The sequence below is a fragment of the Chenopodium album genome, chromosome 19 (genome assembly GCF_948465745.1).
Source record: "Chenopodium album chromosome 19, dcCheAlbu1.1, whole genome shotgun sequence".
In the NCBI taxonomy this organism is placed as follows: domain Eukaryota; kingdom Viridiplantae; phylum Streptophyta; class Magnoliopsida; order Caryophyllales; family Amaranthaceae; genus Chenopodium; species Chenopodium album.
Window position 1 is genome coordinate 4,389,389 of NC_137852.1, and position 21,314 is coordinate 4,410,702.

The 21,314-nt window shown below is 35.5% G+C and overlaps 2 protein-coding genes across 2 annotated transcripts; one reads left to right on the plus strand and one right to left on the minus strand.

The window, feature by feature from the left end:
• Window positions 1-795: 795 nt before the first annotated feature.
• LOC145593838 (uncharacterized) lies at window positions 796-10,199 on the minus strand. The gene is made up of 16 exons (XM_081650207.1): window positions 9,898-10,199; window positions 8,850-8,952; window positions 8,259-8,520; window positions 7,991-8,173; window positions 5,692-7,391; window positions 4,623-4,922; window positions 4,249-4,527; window positions 3,986-4,114; window positions 3,539-3,739; window positions 3,266-3,408; window positions 2,718-3,015; window positions 2,350-2,489; window positions 2,082-2,160; window positions 1,574-1,909; window positions 1,103-1,329; window positions 796-1,015 (listed from the first exon to the last, which is right to left on the minus strand). The coding sequence occupies exons 1-16, from the start codon at window positions 10,038-10,040 to the stop codon at window positions 979-981; spliced, it is 4,560 nt and encodes a 1,519-aa protein (XP_081506333.1). The 5' UTR covers window positions 10,041-10,199; the 3' UTR covers window positions 796-978.
• A 2,077-nt stretch (window positions 10,200-12,276) lies between these two features.
• On the plus strand, window positions 12,277-19,548 carry LOC145594526 (protein decapping 5-like). The gene is made up of 8 exons (XM_081650838.1): window positions 12,277-12,595; window positions 14,620-14,720; window positions 15,218-15,289; window positions 15,996-16,937; window positions 17,129-17,200; window positions 18,122-18,292; window positions 18,383-18,493; window positions 18,808-19,548. Exons 1-8 carry the CDS (start codon window positions 12,445-12,447, stop codon window positions 18,976-18,978), a joined length of 1,791 nt encoding a protein of 596 aa, XP_081506964.1. The 5' UTR covers window positions 12,277-12,444; the 3' UTR covers window positions 18,979-19,548.
• The last annotated feature ends 1,766 nt before the right edge of the window (window positions 19,549-21,314 follow it).

Sequence of the window (21,314 nt, forward strand, 5' to 3'; positions counted from 1 at the left end):
TTTTTTGACATCAATGAGACCAAGGCATACCATAAAGAACCTATTTTCTCCCTATTTCAACACATCAAAAAAAAAAAAAGTTTGTCAAGATTAGACTAGAATTTCTTATCCCTGTTAACACTAAATTTAACTTTTTGACACTAATTACATATCAATAAAATTACAAAAATTAGATACGGAGTAATTGGAAAATACACATTAACAATTTAACATGAATTTATAGTATATTAGACCATATAATTCCCGATCAAACCATAGTACTCCGTAATATAAAACCATAACATCTTCACATCTTATTCCAGATGATAACATATCCCAAGTCATCTAAAGATTACACAAAGGATCGATTGAGTAAGAATAGGTATTGATTTTAGAGTCAGTCAGTAAATGACTGGCAGATGTGAATTCTTATCAAAATTAACCATATTAATTAAAAAATATTAATAAAATAGAAATAACGCCATACATTTTAGTACACAAAAATGCTGGAGCCTCACAAGAATAATAGCAATCAAATGAAATTTACTCAGAAAACCATGATATATAACACAATAAATACTCATTAATGTAAATCTTACAACTGTAGTTACCAAAATGCTAATCTTCTCTCAACCAAAAAGAATTTCTAAGCTATAACAAAATCACTTCTAAAATTTAAGCTTGGGATTTTATTATAGCACCACAAAAGGGACTTGCTACACCAAGCATGGGAATAACACTAAAATCATAAATAATTTTTTTTTTTTTTTTATCCTATACAAAGCTTCCCATCCTAGGATCAGGAATAATTTCGCCCCGGAATTCTCATTATTTCTGAAAAACTATGTAAGTTTGATTATGAAAGACTCCTACTATCTACCTGTACAATTGCCTCTCAATGAAAGAATCTACAACCAGTTTTCTGCTCTGACGACAAATCTAAGAAAGGTGCTGTACATGAAAATTATAGTCAGCTTATAACACTGACTGGGAGACACGTTATGATTCAAGCATTTTTGCATGATTCTTCAAATCCCTGAAACAGCAATCAAAACATTGTTTTACTTCAGAAATGCTAGTTCAAAAGAAATTTATAACAAAGAACAACTGAAGTGAAACATACATGCATCTTGGGATGCTGCAACTCAGATCTTTACACCTTCGAGAATGCATCAACAGAATAAACCATGTCTTCTTACAATGCCGACACCCACCAGCTATTCGAATATTACATGCATGAGCATGGGAAAAGAGTCTCCTAAGAATCGAGCAATTTGGATAAGAACAGGGAAGATTCATTGTAGTATGACACTGAGATGCATGCAGTAGAACATCAAGCAGCTGTTTGACCTGCATTGCCGGTTTGCAGTGTCAGCATATAGTTGGAAAACTTGTTACCAAGAGATTCAATGAAATGAACAAAAACTTGTTACCAAGAGATTCATAACCAAATTCAGGTCCTAGTGAAGATTGATCTATAACATGTATATTCAACAAGTAAAACTTTACAGCACAACATAAAACAAATGAAACCAACTGGCTGCCCATCTACTGGAAATATAGGACAAAAATAATACAAGTGAGCACTTCTTACCAAACAATTAATCAACGTATGATTGTGACAATTAGCACCATGTCTATCATAGCATGAGCTACAAACACTAAATTCAGGGCATGTCTCACACACCCATCTCTGATCAGCACCTGTCTCCTTGAGGCATAAAGTGCAGGAAGTCCCAGCAATAGACCCATTCGGATAGTGGAGATAATACAGAATCATCATAGAGGAGTGCTTTGCACGACGAAGTGAGTCAAACTGATAGTGATTTCCTTGACAGAAACTCAAAAGAGCATGTCTGTTTTCTAAAAAACAATTGTCCATTATGGCATCATTGTCTTCTGTATCAGCTGGTACATCATTCACCACTTCCTGAAAAACAAAAAGTTATAACATTTACACAGTTGCCTAAAGCTTTAATTTTCACTTCAGATGACTGTTTTCTAGTAAGACTCAATGCGTAATTCTCTTTTTTCTTTAAAATTGGATTGAATTGTTGGAAAGGGTATAGGCCTAGAGGGTAGGAGATGAACCAAAATAACACCTGAGAAAGAGCATGTCTCTGACCACCACTAGATATGTGTGTGTCTCCTGGTCCAACTAATTCAGTCAAGTCATGGCATCTGCTAATCAAAAATTAAGATAAGTAAAATGTACCACAGTTCTAATAGCTTAAAGTCCAACAGAAAATAGGTAGCCCATTTTCTAACTCAATTAGCAAGTCAAAGAAGGGAGGGGTGTCCATGTCATAATCTCAGCATGAAAATTCCATCTATATATTGCATATTTTATCCAAACTTTACGATAATTACCTTTCACATAGCTGGTAATTTTTGCACTGATTACAAAACCACCTTTGCCCTGATAATATGATTTCATGGCAGTTCGTACAGACAGATTGCAAGTACACAATAATGAAGTCTTCCTTTGCTGATGATATAATATGTCCGAGCTGTCATAAAATAGCAAACAGAATTCATTTTAGGACAGTAGAAGAAGCTGATAAACAACAGTAAAAATTCATTTATTTAACAAGAACATCAATTCAGTCTCTCAACACATCCTCACCCACATAATTTCTGAAAGTTACACAAGACATATGGCTACTGTCCTCCCCCTTCACCGCTGATTTAGAAAGCTACATTCACATAAAATTACAAATTTGAGAGAGCAAACTTACTGCTTGCATCAGCAAGACGTCTTTCACATCATTAGCCGAAGGGTTACTGTGCCCAAAAGCTTTCACGCTCCTCCACTTCTTTTTGAGCTGCTTTTCAGGGTCTCCTCCGCTATCTAATTCAATCTTCTTAATCATACTCTCAACAACACTAGACCAATAATCACCATCAAAGTAAGGCAACCTGGCTGCTGTAACTTTGGTCTTCCTTTCCCCGGTAGGCACAAAGAACTTCTCATATAAATTTGAAAAATTCACTACAATCTTTTCTTCTGTTGCTTTCTTTAGCATTGACTGATACCTGATTTGGTTTAAACAAATCAATTCAATAAGTACCCATAACTATGATCAAGGTAAGTGAAAAAAAAGAAGAAATACAAGTAAACAATAGTTAAACCAACCCAAAAACAGCACAAGAATTGTATGAACATGTAAGAATATAATAAAATTTAATGAAAAAATAAACATTCATGAATTTTATAAGTAGAGGAACATATATATATATATATATATATATATATATATATATATATATATATATAAAGGTATACCATAGCCGCAGCTTGTCAGGTTTGGGGGTTTTTTGCGTCTCTGGATGACAGTATAGAATGTAGTCTTCTCCCTTCACAGGTGGACAAGCCCATATATAGCAGGTGGCAAATCCTCGTTTCTTGCAATAATCAAGGTATCCAATCTAAGAAAAGAAAAGACAGTGCCAGATAATTATGAATTATGAAATTATCTCCAGTTATTATTTTCTTTAGATTATAACAAAGACAACAAGATTAGAAAGTATAAAAAAAAATCAGGCGTAGAAATTATACCAAAATTTCATGATAAACAAAAGTTCGAAGAGCTTCTCCTTTCACAGTTTTTGTCTCAGGCCTAAAATACTTGACAGAATCAAGATATGATATATAGACGCATCTTTGATTTGGTAGGCTGCAGGCTGATCCAAACTCTTGGACATACATGGAAAAAAGGCACACATCTACACCTTCAATCCTTTGAAATAAAAGAATAACCTGGGATGGAAATTTTATAAAAATCACACATGATTCAAAGAATAAACTTAGAGAGCTGGAAAGAGCCACTTCACACTTGAAACTCATTAAAAGCTCAGAGTCATGACTGCACATACATAACATAAACAATCCTTCAAACTCTAAATTGTTCTCAGAGCTAACAATAATTTCCAAAAGTAGTATCTACCTGAAGAAAGTTCACTCGTCACTCCTATAAAACAGATAAAAAGATGCAATTAAGCTTACTTTTGATCTGTAAGGAAACTCTGCAGGGTAACCATTTTCAGGAAATATGTCCAAAAATTGTTGCTTCACTTTCAGTCTTTTGTCAACAGATGATACCACCCGTACAACAAGATCAGCAGGACATGGTACCTATCATATAAATTACAGAAGTTGACAGTTAATTTTATATATATAAAGAGTGGAACACATGAAAAAAAGGCAGAACCCATCACATAAGACAAACAGCACACTTAAATTGTCTGATACGAAGCCTAACATCTTACCTCTTCAGGATTCTTTCCTGCAGCTTTTGCCCTGTTTACTCTCTCTTGCTTAAGACGTCCAAAGAGTCGTTGCTCAAGATGATCACTAAGCAAAGTTTGAGGAAGTTGATGTGCATCCAAAGAAGAAGAGCGTGGCAAAGGCATTAGCCCCCCAAATTCTAGGTCTTCTAAGTAACACTTTGGACAAAGATACTCAGAATCACCCCCGAAGTCTTTTTTATCATTAAAGAGGGCACATATCTGGTGTTGCCATCCTTCACATCTATCACATTGAACCCACTACAAGATTGAAGCCATATGCATGAGTTGCAAACAAAAAAAAAAAAAAAAAAAGGGGGGGGGGGGTTTTAACATAATAAAGCAGTATATCTCACCGATTCCACAGTCACCAAATCATTCTTTAGGGTCTTCAGATTGGACTTAGAAATAGACAACCCATATAATGTGAAAGTACCACGGTGACACTTGTTATAGCATGTGGTGCAAAAGCATAATTGATCAGAGGTTTTATCAACAGTGGCGTAATATGTTGCATGGTTCTTTATACGTGCCCCGCAGAATAAACAATACAGTGGCATTGGTGAAAATGCAAGCTGAGGCAAGGCACACAGCTGGCAGAAATTTTCACTGAGTGAACAGCTTGCTCCATTTTCAGCCATTTTTCCAGCTATGCCCTACAAAATAAGTACATCATCAGCTGGCAAAGTCATAATGGAAAGAGAAGAAAAAACCTTGAAGAGGTAACAAAATATAAAGAGAAAAGAGGAAAGTTAAATGACATCAAATTTTATGGGGATGGGATTCCTATTAACTCCAATACTCATCCAGTCGAGCACCCCATTGCATAAAGAAAAAAAGAGGAATCAGAATTGTACGGAAAGAACCATACACGGCAACATGTGATTATTAATGTCCATGAAATCATAAACTTCAATATTATGGGAAACAGATCAAAATAGAATCTTTTAGCACTCCAATCATCAGTCATACACATGAGCATCTTTATCCTAAAAGAAATTTTCAAGATAAATTACAGAACCACTAGAAACAGTGTAGAAGTGTAGAACATCATAGAATTTTAAACTGGTTCCAGTATGGGATGACAAAAACCTTTGTTTAAACAACATTAACCAAAAACTTTTCAATCCATATTGTAATTGCCGAGCCTGGAGAAGCATTACAAACAAATTAGTCCAAAGATTAAGGACTATAATTGCAAATTACTGTGCTACACCTAATACATTGAAACAAAGGACTTGGATATTAAGAAAATAATAAATAAATACCATCAATTAAATAACACCAGCAAAACCTCTTGAAGGTACAAGAAATTTGCCCCTATGAGAATATTTTTTTTTCAAAAAGGTTTTAACAGATAGAGACAACCTGGATTACACTATAATGACTACTTTGGTAATAGATTTAATGAATAAAGGGAATAACCTGATCATCTCTCTGCTTGAGACTAGACAAATGTCGTTTGATTTCCTCAGGCGTGAAGAAGTCAATTAAACTGATGCCATCCACCTTTTGTTTTTCTGACTTCATCCGAGTCCTAGAACCAGCTATCTGATGAATTTCTTCTGAATCACTCCGCGGTATAAACTCTACCTTTTGAGAAATAGACTTGTCTTCAAACAGGTTAGGAACATAATCAGATGGCACATCACAACCAGGGTCAGAAACTGTATCTTTGAGTTCATTGACTACAGGTTCAATCTCCTTCTGACAGGAATCGGTAGATGGATCGTCAGCAAAATTGGTAGCATCTTTAGAGTTACTTCCACAAGTATCATACAAGGCAAGGGCGTCATTGCCTTGTTGACTAATTCTTGCAGCATCATCAATATGACAAGAGACTCTTTCAAACTTCTGCGAACAATCAGAAAACGGGCCTTCAGTAGGAATGATAGCATCCCCAGATTTAAATCCCTTCATCTGAGTCTTGGAACCAGCTATCTGATGAATTTCTTCTGAATCACTCCATGGTATAAACTCTACCTTTTGAGCAATAGACTTTTCTTCAAACAGGTTTGGAACATCATCAGCTGGCAAATCACAACCAGGTCCAGGAACTGTATCTTTGAGTTCATTGACTACAGGTTCAATCTCCTTCTGACAGGAATCAGCAGATGGATCATCGGCGAAATTGGTAGCATCATCAGTGTTACTTCCATGAGTATCATAAAAGGCAATGGCGCCATTGCCTTGTAGACTTATTCTTGCAGCATCATCAATATGACAAGAGACTCTTTCAACCTTCTGCAAACAATCAAAAGACGGGCCTTCAGAAGGAATGGTAGCATCCTCAGATTTAAATCCCAGAGCATTGTCCAGATGACCGTTGTCAGATTCACTAATTCTTAAAACGTCATCAGCATGACTAGTGGTAATACCAACATTTTCCCCTGGGTAAATGGGAGTAGCCATTACTGGGGATTTAGACAGTTGTTCAAAGTTCAAAGGTCCTGAAGGACTGAATGGCTCCTCACTTAACGCAGAAACATCACATGGTGAATCACGTCTAGGAGATGAATCCAACTTCCTTAATTTTCTAGAGTATATGAAGTCTTCAGAAGTGTTAGCGCGGACTCTCTTGCCAGAATCATTACCATGTGTCAGCCTAACAAAGCCATTTCCTTGATTTCTTAATCCAGGTTGTGTAAAACCCTTTGCAGCAGATCCACAAGTATCACAGTCAGCAGAGCCACAATTGTCATAATGTGTAAGCAACCCCCTATATGTCTCACATTCACAGACATCTTTGCACTTCTGTGAATGTATGTATTCCAAAAAGGGAACTTTATGCCCATCTTTTTTGTACATAATATAACTGTATAGGATGTTGAGATTCTCCGTCTGCTTAGAATGCTGCTGTGTATCTCTAGGGGATGATGTGGCACACGGAGAGGTATACAGATTTCTATTTTGCACTGGTAAGCTTCCTACAGTTTTAATCTCCGTAAAGCGTCCATCACAATGTATGAACTGTTGATTAAACTGCAGGGGTCCCAGAACTGGCTGTCGCATATGCAAACCATCAGAGACAGTGGACACTTCAAATTTCAAGTTCTCCCTCACCATAGCAGGTGAATACAAAGAAGGATCATTCTGGTCACTGAAGATGTTGAAATATGTTTCACCTTATAAACCAAAGAGACAAGTCAGACAAAGAAAAACCAATTTCATTATCATAACATACAAAGGAACAGAGTTCTTCCCATAGTTCCTATGCTCATTATCTTATCCTCGATGAAGCATGCGAGCAAGATCAATTCACAACTTGGAAAAGAGTAAAGCTAAAACTCTATGACAAGAATTGTCTAGAAAAAACACCCAGCATGGTGGTAAGAATGAAGATACCAACATGCTGAAAGATTTCAAAATCACCTCAAACAATACCATATCAATGCAGCCAAAAAATGAAGATGTTCAGTTCAGCCTATCAATAGATCAAGCTAAAGAACACTGATGCTATATCACTTTTAAACAAAAATATAGAAACCAAAAGCCAAAGAACTCATCACTTTCTTCGTAGTATAACAAAGTGACTACTTCAGCAAGAGAGACCGGGAGGCGGGAACAATTAATAAAGTTGTTGTGGGTAGTGAAGACAACGATCAATATGAAAAGCCCCGTTATAAAAGATTGCAAGCGACAGAGAGGATTATTTACAGCTACTAAGGTAGATACGTAAACTAAATAAATAAATAAGAGAGGGGGAAAAAAAAAGGAAGCACACCTTTAGCAGAGTTCTGGTATTTGTTGCAATGACTCTCAAAGGATGCCTCAGAATCATACTGCAACCCACTTCCAGAATAGGTAATTTCACTATCACCAGAATATCCCATCCCAGAAGAATAATTATTAGGTAGCACCAGCTCAGGTTGCCACACATTGGCATCCAATATACATTTTTGTGATCCTGCAAAAAACACATGCCCAACACTAAGTCATGAAAGAAATAATATTATTATTTTTTTAAAATATACAGCAAATAGATTCATTACCATATATACTACTCCTGGGTACATCAGCTAAAAGCTTTGGTGCATGATCCAATTTACAGCAAGCATCATCACTAACATATTGATCACGGTGTGGCTTATCAATTTTTTTGCAAAAAAAACTTTTCGTTGAAAGGGTTGAAGCAGAAACATATGTTGGTAGTGATGTAGTGGCATGCATTGCTTCACACTGATCGGACTCCCAACTCCGTTTAATTACCTTCATAAGGCGATCAATAAAATTCTGTTGATCCAGATAGTCATTCTGAAACAAATAAATGTTACTCTTAATAAACTACAATGGAAGGGAAAAATCAATACATTTTCATTAAAAGACAGGCACTCTGATTTAATCCACTAAAACCAATTTCCAAATGCAGTAAAATTCTCATATCAATACATAAGAACACTTTTGGGCTAGAAAAATAAAGCACAAGCTATCCTCAGTTCACAAATGCAAAGATTATTAAATCTCATGAAAAAAGTAGTGCAAAACTGAAAATACTACAATACGAGTCAATCAATACAGTAAACTCAAGAGTTAATTGAAAGTTACAGAAAATAAAAGAAATAAGAAAGATAAAGACAGTAAACCTCGGAAAGAGCATCCATGAAGATTTGATTTTCCAGATTGGCAGCAAGAAAAGGGATTTGCAACGCATACTGCTGAAATGCATATTGGGCAAGAAACACCTGGCTTTAAAAATGAAAAAAAATAATATTAATAGAAATATTTGAAAGCCCTGATTAAAAGGAAAGGTAAAGCTCTCAAAGATGATCGAGTTATTCCAAATACACCATATATACTACTTTTAGTACTCTGTATGTGATAATTCAAGTTTTAAGATCAATTACCTCAGTGCTAAAAACTACTTGTATGACCCATTTGGTAGCCGTTTGTAAACAGCGGTAGTGGAAATAGGATTACGTGTAATTATGCCAGCAAGATTAATCCTAATTTCCATAGTAATGTAATCACATATCCAAACTTGTGTTTTACTTCAAAGATGTCCAATACCATCCTTAAATGGTAAAAGAAATTTGTGAAGAACAAAATAATAAGTGGTGATCTATCATTACCATGAGAGTGGACATGATTCATTCCCATTACCACCGTTTATTACCATTTACCAAATAGGCCAATAGCACTCTATACACGATGATTCGAGTTCGGCAATCAATTACCTCAATGCTAACATTTAGTTAAGATTCCTTAAACAACAGATACCCACGATGATTCGAGTTTGGCAATCAATTACCCTGAAGCTAACATTTAGTTAAGATTCCTTAAACAAATCACCCTACTAGAACACTGAAAATAGTACCACCCCATCCCCAAAAAAGCATATCTTCAAAAGGAAAATTTCCCGCCCAAATCCCAGAAACATGCCATCTAACATCTTAACACAAAAACAACCCCTTTACAAAAAATTAATTAATTAATTAATAGTGTAATTCAATCACTTTCATTAATTCAAAATATTAAAAAAGACCCAGTTGATCTCCAATGTGCTTATATATAATCATATTATAACTATGATCTTAAATGAAATTCAACAATAATAATAATACCTAAATTGGAGTTAAAATTATAGCAAAAAAATTGTAATGGAAAAAAGAAAAAAAGGGAAACATCACCGACATTCTGTTTCTAACGAGTTCGCGATATGAAGCAATATTCGGATTGTTGCGCCAATTGAATTGGGGATCCGATTCGGGGTGACGAAACCCTAATTTTCCGTCTTCCGACAAATTGAAAGCGGGAGAATAGTGAATGCTCGCCATGATCACATAACGCAAATCACAGCGAAAAATCAAATTGGTATAAAATTTTCAATTCATGAAAGAATTAAGAAAAGCGATAAGAAATTAAAATCAAGAAGAAATTTTTGAAACCTAAGTTTTGAGGAATTGGGGGAAATTCTAGGGCAAATAGATATTGCACCAAATAAGACCGCCAAATCTAAAGTTATACGGAGTACTTGTACAAGTACTTGTAGTACAGGTATATTTTTTTTACTCCGTATTTTTATAAAAAAATATAAATATTAGGAAACCCTCGTAATGCGGTAGTACTGGTATATATTGACCTAACAACAAGTGGTTACAAGTACAAAATACAGTACAAAATAATCTAAATGCAGAAAAAATTAAAAATATGTAAATTAAAAAAGACAAAAATATCCTCTTCGAAATCAATTCCTCTGTTTCAAAGTTTCAATATTGACTCTTCACTCTTCCCCTAATCAGCCTAATGTAATCCTTCGTATTTTAATTAATTATTTTGTACTGTACTTCACTTTCTGGACACGGTGTTATCCTTATCCCACCTTGTAAAAAATATAAATTTTGGTTGGACAGAATAAAAAGTACAAAATTACTTGACTAGTGTGTTGTTAATTGTTGTACATCCTTTAAAATGTGTATTTACATGTTTACTATGGAGTACATAAAATTTAGTGTTTTACTATACCTGTCAAAAAAAGTGTATTACTCGTAGTTTTTATTTTATCTTTATTAATATTAATTGTCTTTTTTTTTATTACTATAAGTGTTAATTGTTTTTGCTTTTAAAACTATTTAGAATAATAGTGTGCAACTGTACATTTATACCCCTGAAAATATTTATTTTCATATTTTTCCCCCATTAAATGTAACCAACAACTGAATAAACTCTGCAAACATAGCTCTGGCGCGTAGCCACCCTGGTCAAAGGAATAATAGGAAATCATTGACCAATAAGTAGCGAGTATTAAAGTGTGGTAGGTTAAAAACTACGAAAAATCTGGAAAAACAAAAGTAAGTATAAGTAGCAAGGAAACATAATATAAAAAGTACATAATAATAATACATTATATGAGGGGCTATCTTTTTTTTTAAAAAAAAAAACAATTATATGAGGGGCTATCTAATGGATAAGAAAATAGTAAAATATTGTTAAAAGTTTCAAAAAAAGAGAATTGAACAATTGTTTAAATACGAAAAGAAACGTAAAACAGTTAATTACGGGTGGAGTATTAAAGTATAAATTAAGATAAATTTTGTAAAAAACTTAAAATTTTATGTACGAAGTAGATTTTGTAATACTTCGTAAGAGATATACAAGACTACGAGTATTCCTTTTATGATTCAAAATTAATATGGACTCAAAAAACTTCTTAATCGTAATATGGTTTTTGGTCATTCACAACTACTTTCCAGCAAAACCATCATAACTTCATATTTCTCCTTTTTGTTTCCCATCCACCATGCCCGCCATCCCTAGCCTTGTCCCACCACCATTTAAAAGCTATACCACCACTAACCACCCTTTTTACCACCTAACCATCAACATCAATCTCGATCAAGCCATCACAAAAACGCCACAACTCACACAAACACCTTACCATAATGCTTACATACTCCCGAAACTACCATAAGTCCATAACCCCTCCATACATGAGCATTATAACTCTCTTGTTAGTCTTGTATCACGATTGCTTTTCCTTTCTTTGCTATCACGTACTCTCCCTCTTGTGCTATATTCTCTATTATTTCTACCACATAAACCTAGTAAGGACAACACCCCAAGTCCCAAACAACCCTCTTCATCGCTTCCCCCTTCTATTTCCTTGTGCATGGTGTTAAGTAAAATGGTGATGGGAATATGAGATGGTAGTGAGATGGTAATATGGTGGTTGGAAAGGAGAAAGGGAGACAATCAAGATATTTGATAAACACATGTTTTGCACGTAAACGTCAAAAAGTGAGTCAATGGTCGTATATCCGAAACTGTCATTTTTATAAAAACGTATTTTCTCCTACAATAACATGCATGAAACGTTCTTTTCCAATAAATTTTCTTACAAATTTCGACATAGTTGTAATAAAAAAAACCGTCTAATTTCTTTTTTAAAAAACCGTCTAATAATAATTAAGAAAAAAAATCCTATTATCCATACAATTATTAATTTTAAAAAGTCAAGAAAATCCTTATAAAATGAATCTTGAACCCAAAGAAGAAATAGTCTTTCATTTTCCAAACATCGAAAGAGACATATAGGGTTTGTCTCCCTCATCCCATTTTTCTCTGCAAAACAAAATTCACAAATCCAGAAAATCAAACAAATTAATTCAATCAATCAATCAACGATCTTTTTCTCTCACTCTCTCTCTCCTCGCTTCGAGTGTTCGATAGAAGCGAACAACAATGGCGGCCGAAGCTTCTAGATCTGCTGCTACTGGCTCCGCAGATTCTTACCTCGGAAGTTTGATTAGCTTAACTTCCAAGTCTGAAATCCGATACGAAGGCATTCTCTTCAATATCAATACCGATGAAGCTAGCATCGGTCTTCGCAATGGTATTAAACTCTTATTTCTTGCGATATTTTTCGATTTTTTAGGTTTTTTTTTGGCTTTGATTTTCATTTTGTTTTTATTGAATTGATTGATTGTAAGTTCGTTAGGTTTTGTTTATTTGATTTTAGGGTTGAGGATGAGTATTTTGATATTGAGGTTGAATACTAGGATTTGATGAAATGTTGTAGGAAATGAGTTCTTTGTACTTGGAGAAATTTGAAGGTGTAGATTTTTATTTTTGATTGTTGTGTTTCTGTTCTTTGTTTAGATTTTCAAGTGTTAAATGTGACGATTAAATATCTTGGAAAGTATAATTATTTGGATTTGTTGTTTGATGTTTGTGCCTCTAACTTGAAGGATTAATTTCTTTTGCTATAAGGTCCGAGCCTCCGAGGCTTAGTTGAGAGGTATTCCAACTATTCCAGCCTGATATGGCGTTCACTTTACTAGTGGTTTAGGTTGAACCTTTGACAGAGCTTAGCTTAACAGGTTCATATTTGGATTTGGATTAAAAAGATTATAGATTAGAAATGAAAGTAAGAGGAGGCGAGGGAAATATAGGAATTAAGAAGAGAAGTTGGTTGGTCAGTTTGAAAGGAGAATAAGGAGGAGAGATAAATGGAAGGGAGGTAGCGATGTTAGTTGGTTAAAATGGTTGGAATTGGAAGAATTTGAAGGAAATGAAGTGAATTTAAGTTATTAGCTTTCTTTCCATAAGAAAATGCATCAGTTTGGGAAGAAATTGAAGTTATATTAAAGATTGCCTGTTTGCCGCTCTCTTACTTTCATCTTGCTCCACACAATTGATGAAATGATCTAGAGGCTGCTCTTTACACAAGTTGTTTAGTTAGCACCTTTGAAAGGCTTGTGAATTGCTCTGTTACTGAATCTAGGATGGTGCTTTCTCCTAGGTTTGTTTCCATTTCAAAATTAATTATGACCTGACACTAAAATTTCCAATTTTTTTGATTAAGGGTTTTTCACTACTTTATCGTGATTTTAGATTTCCTGAGCTTTTTGCTGTTTGTATCTTTGGTTTGACAGAGTAGTTAGCTGCTTCTGCATCATTTATCGGAAATTTGCGCTCCGTTGCTTTTTTGTCTTCTCACTTCTCATTTCCGTTATAATAACCTATTGGCCCAGTAGGGTTGTTACCTAGTAGAGTTGTAGATCATGTGTTGGTTAAAGTTTGCGATATATTGTAGGCTTATGCTTTAAATTAAACAATTTATTTCTCTTAACATGCTTCGAAGTTGATGCTTCTTTAAAGGTAATGCAGTGTGATTATAGACTTGAATGATTTATTTAATTGGATGACTCTGGTGATTATTAAAAGTAATAATTTCTCTTTGAGATGTCAAGCAAAAGAGTGATGTCATGTGACTGTCCATGTCCACCTGATGATTTATTTAATTGGATGACTCTGGTGATTATTAAAAGTAATAAATTCTCTTTGAGATGTCAAGCAAAAGAGTGATGTCATGTGACTGTCCATGTCCACCTGTTTTCATCGTTGGTTATATATCTGTTTTCTCTGGGATTGTGTAAAGCTACCTAAGTCTTGTAGTTGGAGATTTTTTTATGCAGCATTATGATTCTTTTTAGTTACCAAACGAAACATGATTTAGTGAAGTATATTGGTGGAAGGAGTTGGAGTTTAGATTTTAATGCATACAAGTAACCTTGTTAAGTTAAATTATTGTCAAATATGGACATTTTTCTCGTGTCTCTCAGCGGCAATGCCTGCAAATTGCAACTTGTTAAATTAAAGTTGCTCAACTTGTTGAGTTGTCTTCAATAAATAGACAGATATTTTTGCAGAATGTGCTTCATCTTTGTATGTTATTCATGAATTTGGTACGGTTTCTTTTCCAAAAATTTGTTCAATGCATAGTTGGAGTTCATTTTAGAATGTAGTTATTTCTTTCTCACCTTCTACTCTGAAGAGTATACTTGCTTCTTAGTGCTTAAGAGAAATTTATTATTGCTTGAAAAGTTAAGATCCTGATAATGATTTTTTTTGCAGTTCGGTCTTTTGGAACAGAAGGTCGCAGAAAGGATGGTCAACAAGTTCCTGCGAGTGACAAAGTTTATGAATATATAGTATTTAGAGGAAGTGATATCAAGGTAGACTTAACCTTGTAACTTTTGGACGGGAAACTTTTCTATTATCTTGTAAAGAACAAGTTTCAACTTAATTATTGTCTTTCAGCCTCACAGTATGCTATTTACTGTGTTATTTTTTGCTGCTTTCTGAGTGTCTTGAGTTTGTAATTTGTATGATATATCGATATGTGCCATCTTATAGTCATGATCCATTGACTATATTGCACTTCATTTAACTTCAACTTGTATTGCAAAGGTTTTTCCTTTTTGGTGCCTGGCATTAAGTAACACATACGTTAAGTTGTCTTTTATAGAATGGAAACAGTGTATAGTTATTCTCCAATGTTGTACTCTTTTAACACATTTTGGCACCTTAATTTTCCCTCAGTTCATTGTCCTTTGCACCATACAATTTGTAAAATTGCACTGCTTTTTAATATTGTTGAAATATTGGAAAGATTTCCGAAGATATTATTCTAAAGCTGAATAAATTTACAATTTTTTTTCTTAATGTACAGGACTTGCAAGTCAAATCTTCCCCACCCGTACAGACAGCCCCGCCAGTTCATAGTGATCCAGCTATCATACAGGTAATTGGTCAATACATTCTTGTAGAACTCCATGCACAAGTTATCTCAGTTCATATTTTGATGAAGTAGAAACTATGTCAAGATATCCCTTTATAAGCTTTAATCAAGTATTGTGTTCTAGATTAAGAAGACGAGTATGTTGGAATATTGATTGACATTTATTTGTGAATCTTCTTGTCTCTTAATACTAAGTTAACGCTATTTTTGCTTGTTTTTTCAGTTTTGTCTAATTAGATATCTTCACAGTAGATATATTATGTATTTTGTGCAATATTGTAGTTTCCTGTGGGCTATGTTTCCTTAAGTGATCTGCTGAAAGGTCTTCCTTGGTATCTGAATCTTTTTTGGATTGTCTTGATATCCGTTCTTCATCCTGCTGTCAGTTGATTAAAGCTGAGATTCCTGTTAAATATGAGAATTATTTCTGGAGGACATCACACTTTGCACCTTTTGATCTTTTATTGCTGTATTCAAAATTTGCATGGCTGTCAAATGATGGTACTACATTGACATCTACTCCATGCAATTCAATTGAAAAATAGATATTTCCTTATTCTGAAATTTGAGCATGCACATACTTAAATTGCTAGTTCCATGCAATTCAAGTGAAAACTAGATATTTCCTTGTACTGAAATTTGAGCATGCACATACTTAAAATGGCACACACTATGAATAATATTTTCTTCATTTTCTTCCTTGGGGCAGTCTCACTATACCACACCAACTGCATCTTCAAGTATACCTACTGCTTCTGTTCCTTCTGCTGCTGGATCCTTGTCAGATTTTAGTAACCAAATGTCACAGCCTGGAGTTCCAATAACTACTTATCAGAACAGTGCCCCCATGTATCCACCTGGAGGGATTTTGGCTCAATGGAATCCTTCAACTCCACCCACAACTAATGTTAATGGTATTTCTGTACCGATGTATTATCAAGGATATTATGGACCCTCAGGCTCCCAACAGGCACAACAACAGCCATTGCTTCGACCTGTTCAAGGTTTTTCAATGCCACCCTCAATGCAGCCTCTACCCGCAGGAGCTCAACAACCCGGTCAGTATCCGACCATGAATTCATCTCTACCCACTGGAGCTTCCAATATCCCAGTTTCGCAATCCGTGGACTTTCCCCCTCCATTGCTACAGCCTATTGTTAGCAGCACTCTGTCTATGCAATCCAATGTGCTTCCTGATCAGTCTTCTGCGGTAGCTCAAGACTCCTCAACTAATAGGATGCCCTCCTTGGTTCCTGCTCAAGCTGTATCATCCCAGAGTACTAACTCACCTCTGGTGCCACCTGTCATATCTAATGTGTTGGATAAAAGCACTGTTGGACCGTTGATCCCTAATCAGGCAAAACCTATGTCTACTACTACTATGCCTTTCAACAGCTTTTCTGAATCCCTATCTGCTGCTGGGGGAAAGTCCACTTCACCTGCGCTGGTGACTCCAGGTCAATTTTTACAGCCTGGTCCCACCGTATCCCAGAGTGCACAAACAGAGCAGAAGGATGTTGAAGTGGTTCAGGTACCTGCTTTGGTGTCATCACCACAACCATCTACAATTTCATCAACAGCAGTGAATGCTTCAGGAACAGTAGAAGCTCAGGCACCTCTTTTGCCGCTACCCTCACCATCAAATTCGAAGGTACGTTTTTGATGTTCTGTTTCTCTCACCGCTGTTATATAATTTCAGTTCACATCAGGTTCATAATTTTCTTTTGCTTGTTTCGTTCTTATCATTAGCTGCAGAGTATTCTTTATATGGCTTAAAAAGGGCATGTGATTTGTATGCAAACTTGCTAATGCTTTAGCTGCTCAATGCCTCTTTTTCTATAGATAAATGGGTTTCCTTCTCAAACTCGTTATGTCAATCGCGGTGGCCGTGGAGGAAGAAGAGGAGGAAATGAGGTACTGCTTACCTCTTACAACCCTTCACCTTTTGTCTTTAGAGAAATAGAAATATGAATGTAAAGTTTGGAAATTATACTTCCTCCAATTTATTAGATGCATCACTTTCTATAAATGGAAGTTCAGGAAGATTTTCAACTACTGTTGCTGTGCTGTGTGCCTTCCGCTTTAAATTCTTGTGATGTGCCTTAGGCTATGTTTAGTACACCTATGACCTCTGGATTTGACTTGACCTTATATATGCCTTAATCCGTAACATTAAATATTATCTAATGAGATGTCATTAGGTTTGTATTCATGTGTACTTTCCAAATATGTGAAGCTTGATGATTTATTAATTCCACTGGTCTGATTATTTCTTAATTAAGCAAATATTTGCCAAAAGATACAGAATTGAATATAGCCTTGGCTGTAAATTGTTAGTGTAACTCCATTGTCGGGATGGCTCAGTCAGAAAGTTAAATTTAGGAAAGATTAACTGGAATATTCCCCCATGATTTGCCATCAAATCATATTAAACCCAACTATTAATGTGTACTTGTTAAATGACTTTAATTCCAGTTTTGTTCTTTTTTAGCCAGTGCAGTTGGATTTATCCTGTATGCTTTTAGTAGTTACATTTATTAATTTATAATCATGTGATGGTTCAGTGGAAAGATTATCTTGTAAATTTTTCTCTGAAGTAATTGAAAAGCATGGCTATTACTAAGTTTTTGGGCACTATTGATTTTTATAGTTGATGTATGGTCTTTTTGCTTTGAAATCTTCTTTCTCCCCTCATCCCATGTATGTTAATTCTTTACTAATATTATCATGCCTTCCCTAGCTTCTATACCCTATTAAAGGTGAGAAAAGCAAGCAAGATAGCTAGTTATTCAAAAGCTTAGTAAACTGACTGCCATATTTTGCCTGCTCTTGCAGTTTTCTCGTCCTGTGGCCAACTTTACTGAAGACTTTGATTTTGAGGCAATGAATGAGAAATTTAAGAAAGATGAGGTATGGGGGCATCTGGGTAAGAATAAAGCCAGGGCTGATGATGGGTTAGAGTATCAAGACGAAGATGATGTTGATGTGCTACAAAATGATTCAAAGGTGCTTTATCTCCCAATGTTGTATTCTATTTTGTTTTCCTTCTATGACTAATATCAAGTTCTGATGTCTTGACTGATTTTTGTGATGTAGCCTGTTTATAAGAAGGACGATTTCTTTGACACCTTGTCTTGCAATGCCCTTGATCGCGAATCTCGTAATGGAAGGACTCGGTTTTCTGATCAAATGAGGCTAGATACTGAGGTATGGATCTTGCCCTCCTTGTTTATAGTCGTACAATGATCATATTGCTGAGTACAGTTATGTGAAACATGAGGGGTGGCATGGTGGGGTGTATATGATCTATATTGTATAGTCAGTATTGGTTGGGGCTTGTAGGGAAGCATATGTCTGGACCTTCCCAAACCTTGGCAGATCATTGTTGGGTGGTGTTAGTCCTTTGGATGCTTCACAGCTTTTTAAATTGCTGTATAAATGTATACTTCATATGCTTGTGGTCCCCCTTCCCTGATGCAGAGTTCTACGTCTAATTTGAATCTTGGTGTTCATCCATGCAGACATTTGGCAATTTCCCAAGAAACAGGGGATTTCGAGGAGGCCGAGGACCCGTTGGTGGAAGATCACGAGGTGGTTATTACGGGAGGGGTTATGGCTATGGTTATGTTGGAAGGGGGCGGGGGCAGGGGCAGGGGCAGGGATATGGGAATAATGTGTACCGTGCCATGTAGTTGGCACATTGACAATATCCTAACGATGCAAAAGCTAGGTTTGCTGATCTCGTTTGTGGTCATGGAGGTTTGGCTTGTTTATAGAGAGACCCCAAGACCAAGATTTAGAGGTCTGGCAGTAGGTCGTAATTATGGTGATGTTTGGCAGATTGAAGAATACTTGCCTTGGTTGGTGATGTTCTGGCATAGGATTCACAATCTCTTGCTTCAATAGGATAATGAGCTGAGCAATTATGGGCACATATCGCTCACATCCCTATGTATTCTGTGGTAGATTCTATGTAACTCCTGGCAAAAGTTGGCGGTGGCTTTAGCAGCAGATGATATTAGTATCTGCTGCAGTAGAATAAAGCTAAGTTATGCATTTATGCTGGCAATGAATTATGTTACTTTGTACTCTGTAATTTGCAGTTGTCATTGACATGTACTTGGAGTGAATTGAGTAATTGTGAACTAGATCTCGAGTACAATAGTTGAGGGAGCAATTTGATGACCATTGCTTTGGTATTATGTTTCTGTGTTTCAAACAAGTTTGCATTTATCAGTGTTTTATGAGTTTCCCTTTTATCAGTTTTGGTGGTGGCTAGTGTCAAAGACAATTCAATAATCCAATATATATCACCGTGTTTCCTATTTTTGAGGTTCATAACGTTCTTTCTCTTCATCGTTTGGACCTTTGAAATTCAAACTCTTCTTTATCTGTATTGTTCATTAACATGTATTCAACTTCATTGAGCTAGTAAATTATGTGGGTGTTACATATTATTATCACCAATGGGTAAGTAAGAAGGCAAGGTTTGAAGACTTTGAATTATAAGCATTGTAGATTTGTAGTGATTAAATAAGGGTGCAAAATGAAGTTAAGTTTGTTTAAAAGGATGACGTTGAATACACATGAATTTTTTATGCGATAAATACTCCCTCCGTCCCAAAAAGAATGACCCATTTGGGTTGATTACGCGGGTATTAAGGAAGTTAAGTAAAAAGAAGTAAAAGTATATTGGAAAGATAAATTTACATGGGGTTTGTAAAAAAATATAGAGATAAAGTAATAAAATAACATGGAAAATCAAATTTTTATATGGGGAAGCTAATTTTACACAAATATTGTAGTAAATTGGTGGGTGTTTTAATGCAAATGGGTCATTCTTTTTGGGACAAAGTTTTGGCCAAATAAGTCATTCTTTTTGAGACGGAGGGAGTAAGAAATCAACAAGCAAGAAAGTATGGTAGAGATCTAATTTGAACATTTAAATATTAATCAACTTATAATATTATACTTCGTATGAATTATGACTTGGTAGTTTCAAGCTTTTGAAGGGTTAAACATTTTCACTTTCGATGGAAAGAACAAAATGATATACTAGAACATTAATGAAATGAAATAGCAAAATTTTGTTGAAGTCTTTTCCTATACCAATTTTGACCAACACTTTGTTTAATTATTTGGGTTTGTGCCTATAATTCACACTTTTTGAGGAAATTTTGAGGTTTCAGGGCCTGGTGAAAAAAGGTATTGGGACTCTAGGGGATATATCTCGGGGTTTTGAGGTTTCGGGGCTCGGTGGCAAACAACCTTGAGACCCTAAGGGAATCAACTCAAGGTCATATAATGCCGTCTGAAACCACATATGATCATTATATGTTGTCTTAAACGTCCGTGGTAGACTTGAGTTTACGAAATCACTACAAATTGTGAACGGGTAAAATGACCGTTTAAAGGCATATGAGATGGTTTCACCGACCCAATTGGACTTTCGGAGGCTATAAGGGACCATGGTAAACATCTCGACAATTTTTATTTGCGGGCTAAAAAGAGTCAAAAAATTACAAAATTGAAGGTTATAATCCACGGTTTTTTAGGAAATTTCGAGTTTTCGGGGCCCGGTGGCAAACAACCTAAAGACCCTAAGGGAATCATCTCATTGTCATATAATACCGTTTGAAACCACATATGATTATTGTATGTTCTCATAAACGTCCATGGTATGCTTAAGTTTACGAAATCACTACAAGTTGTGAACGGATAAAATGACGTATAAGGGCATATTGGATGGTTTCGCCGACCCAATTGGACTCCCGGAAGCTATAAGGGACCATGGTAAACATCTCGGCAATTTTTATTTTTGGGCTAAAGAGAGTCAAAAATTACAAAATAGTAGGCTATAATCCACGATTTTTAGGAAATTTCGAGGTTTCGGGGCCTGGTGGCAAACAACCTTGAGACCATGATGGATACATCTCATGGTCATATAATGCCGTTTGAAACCACATATGATCATTATATGTTGTCGTAACGTCCGTGGTAGGCTTGATTTACAAAATCACTTCAAGTT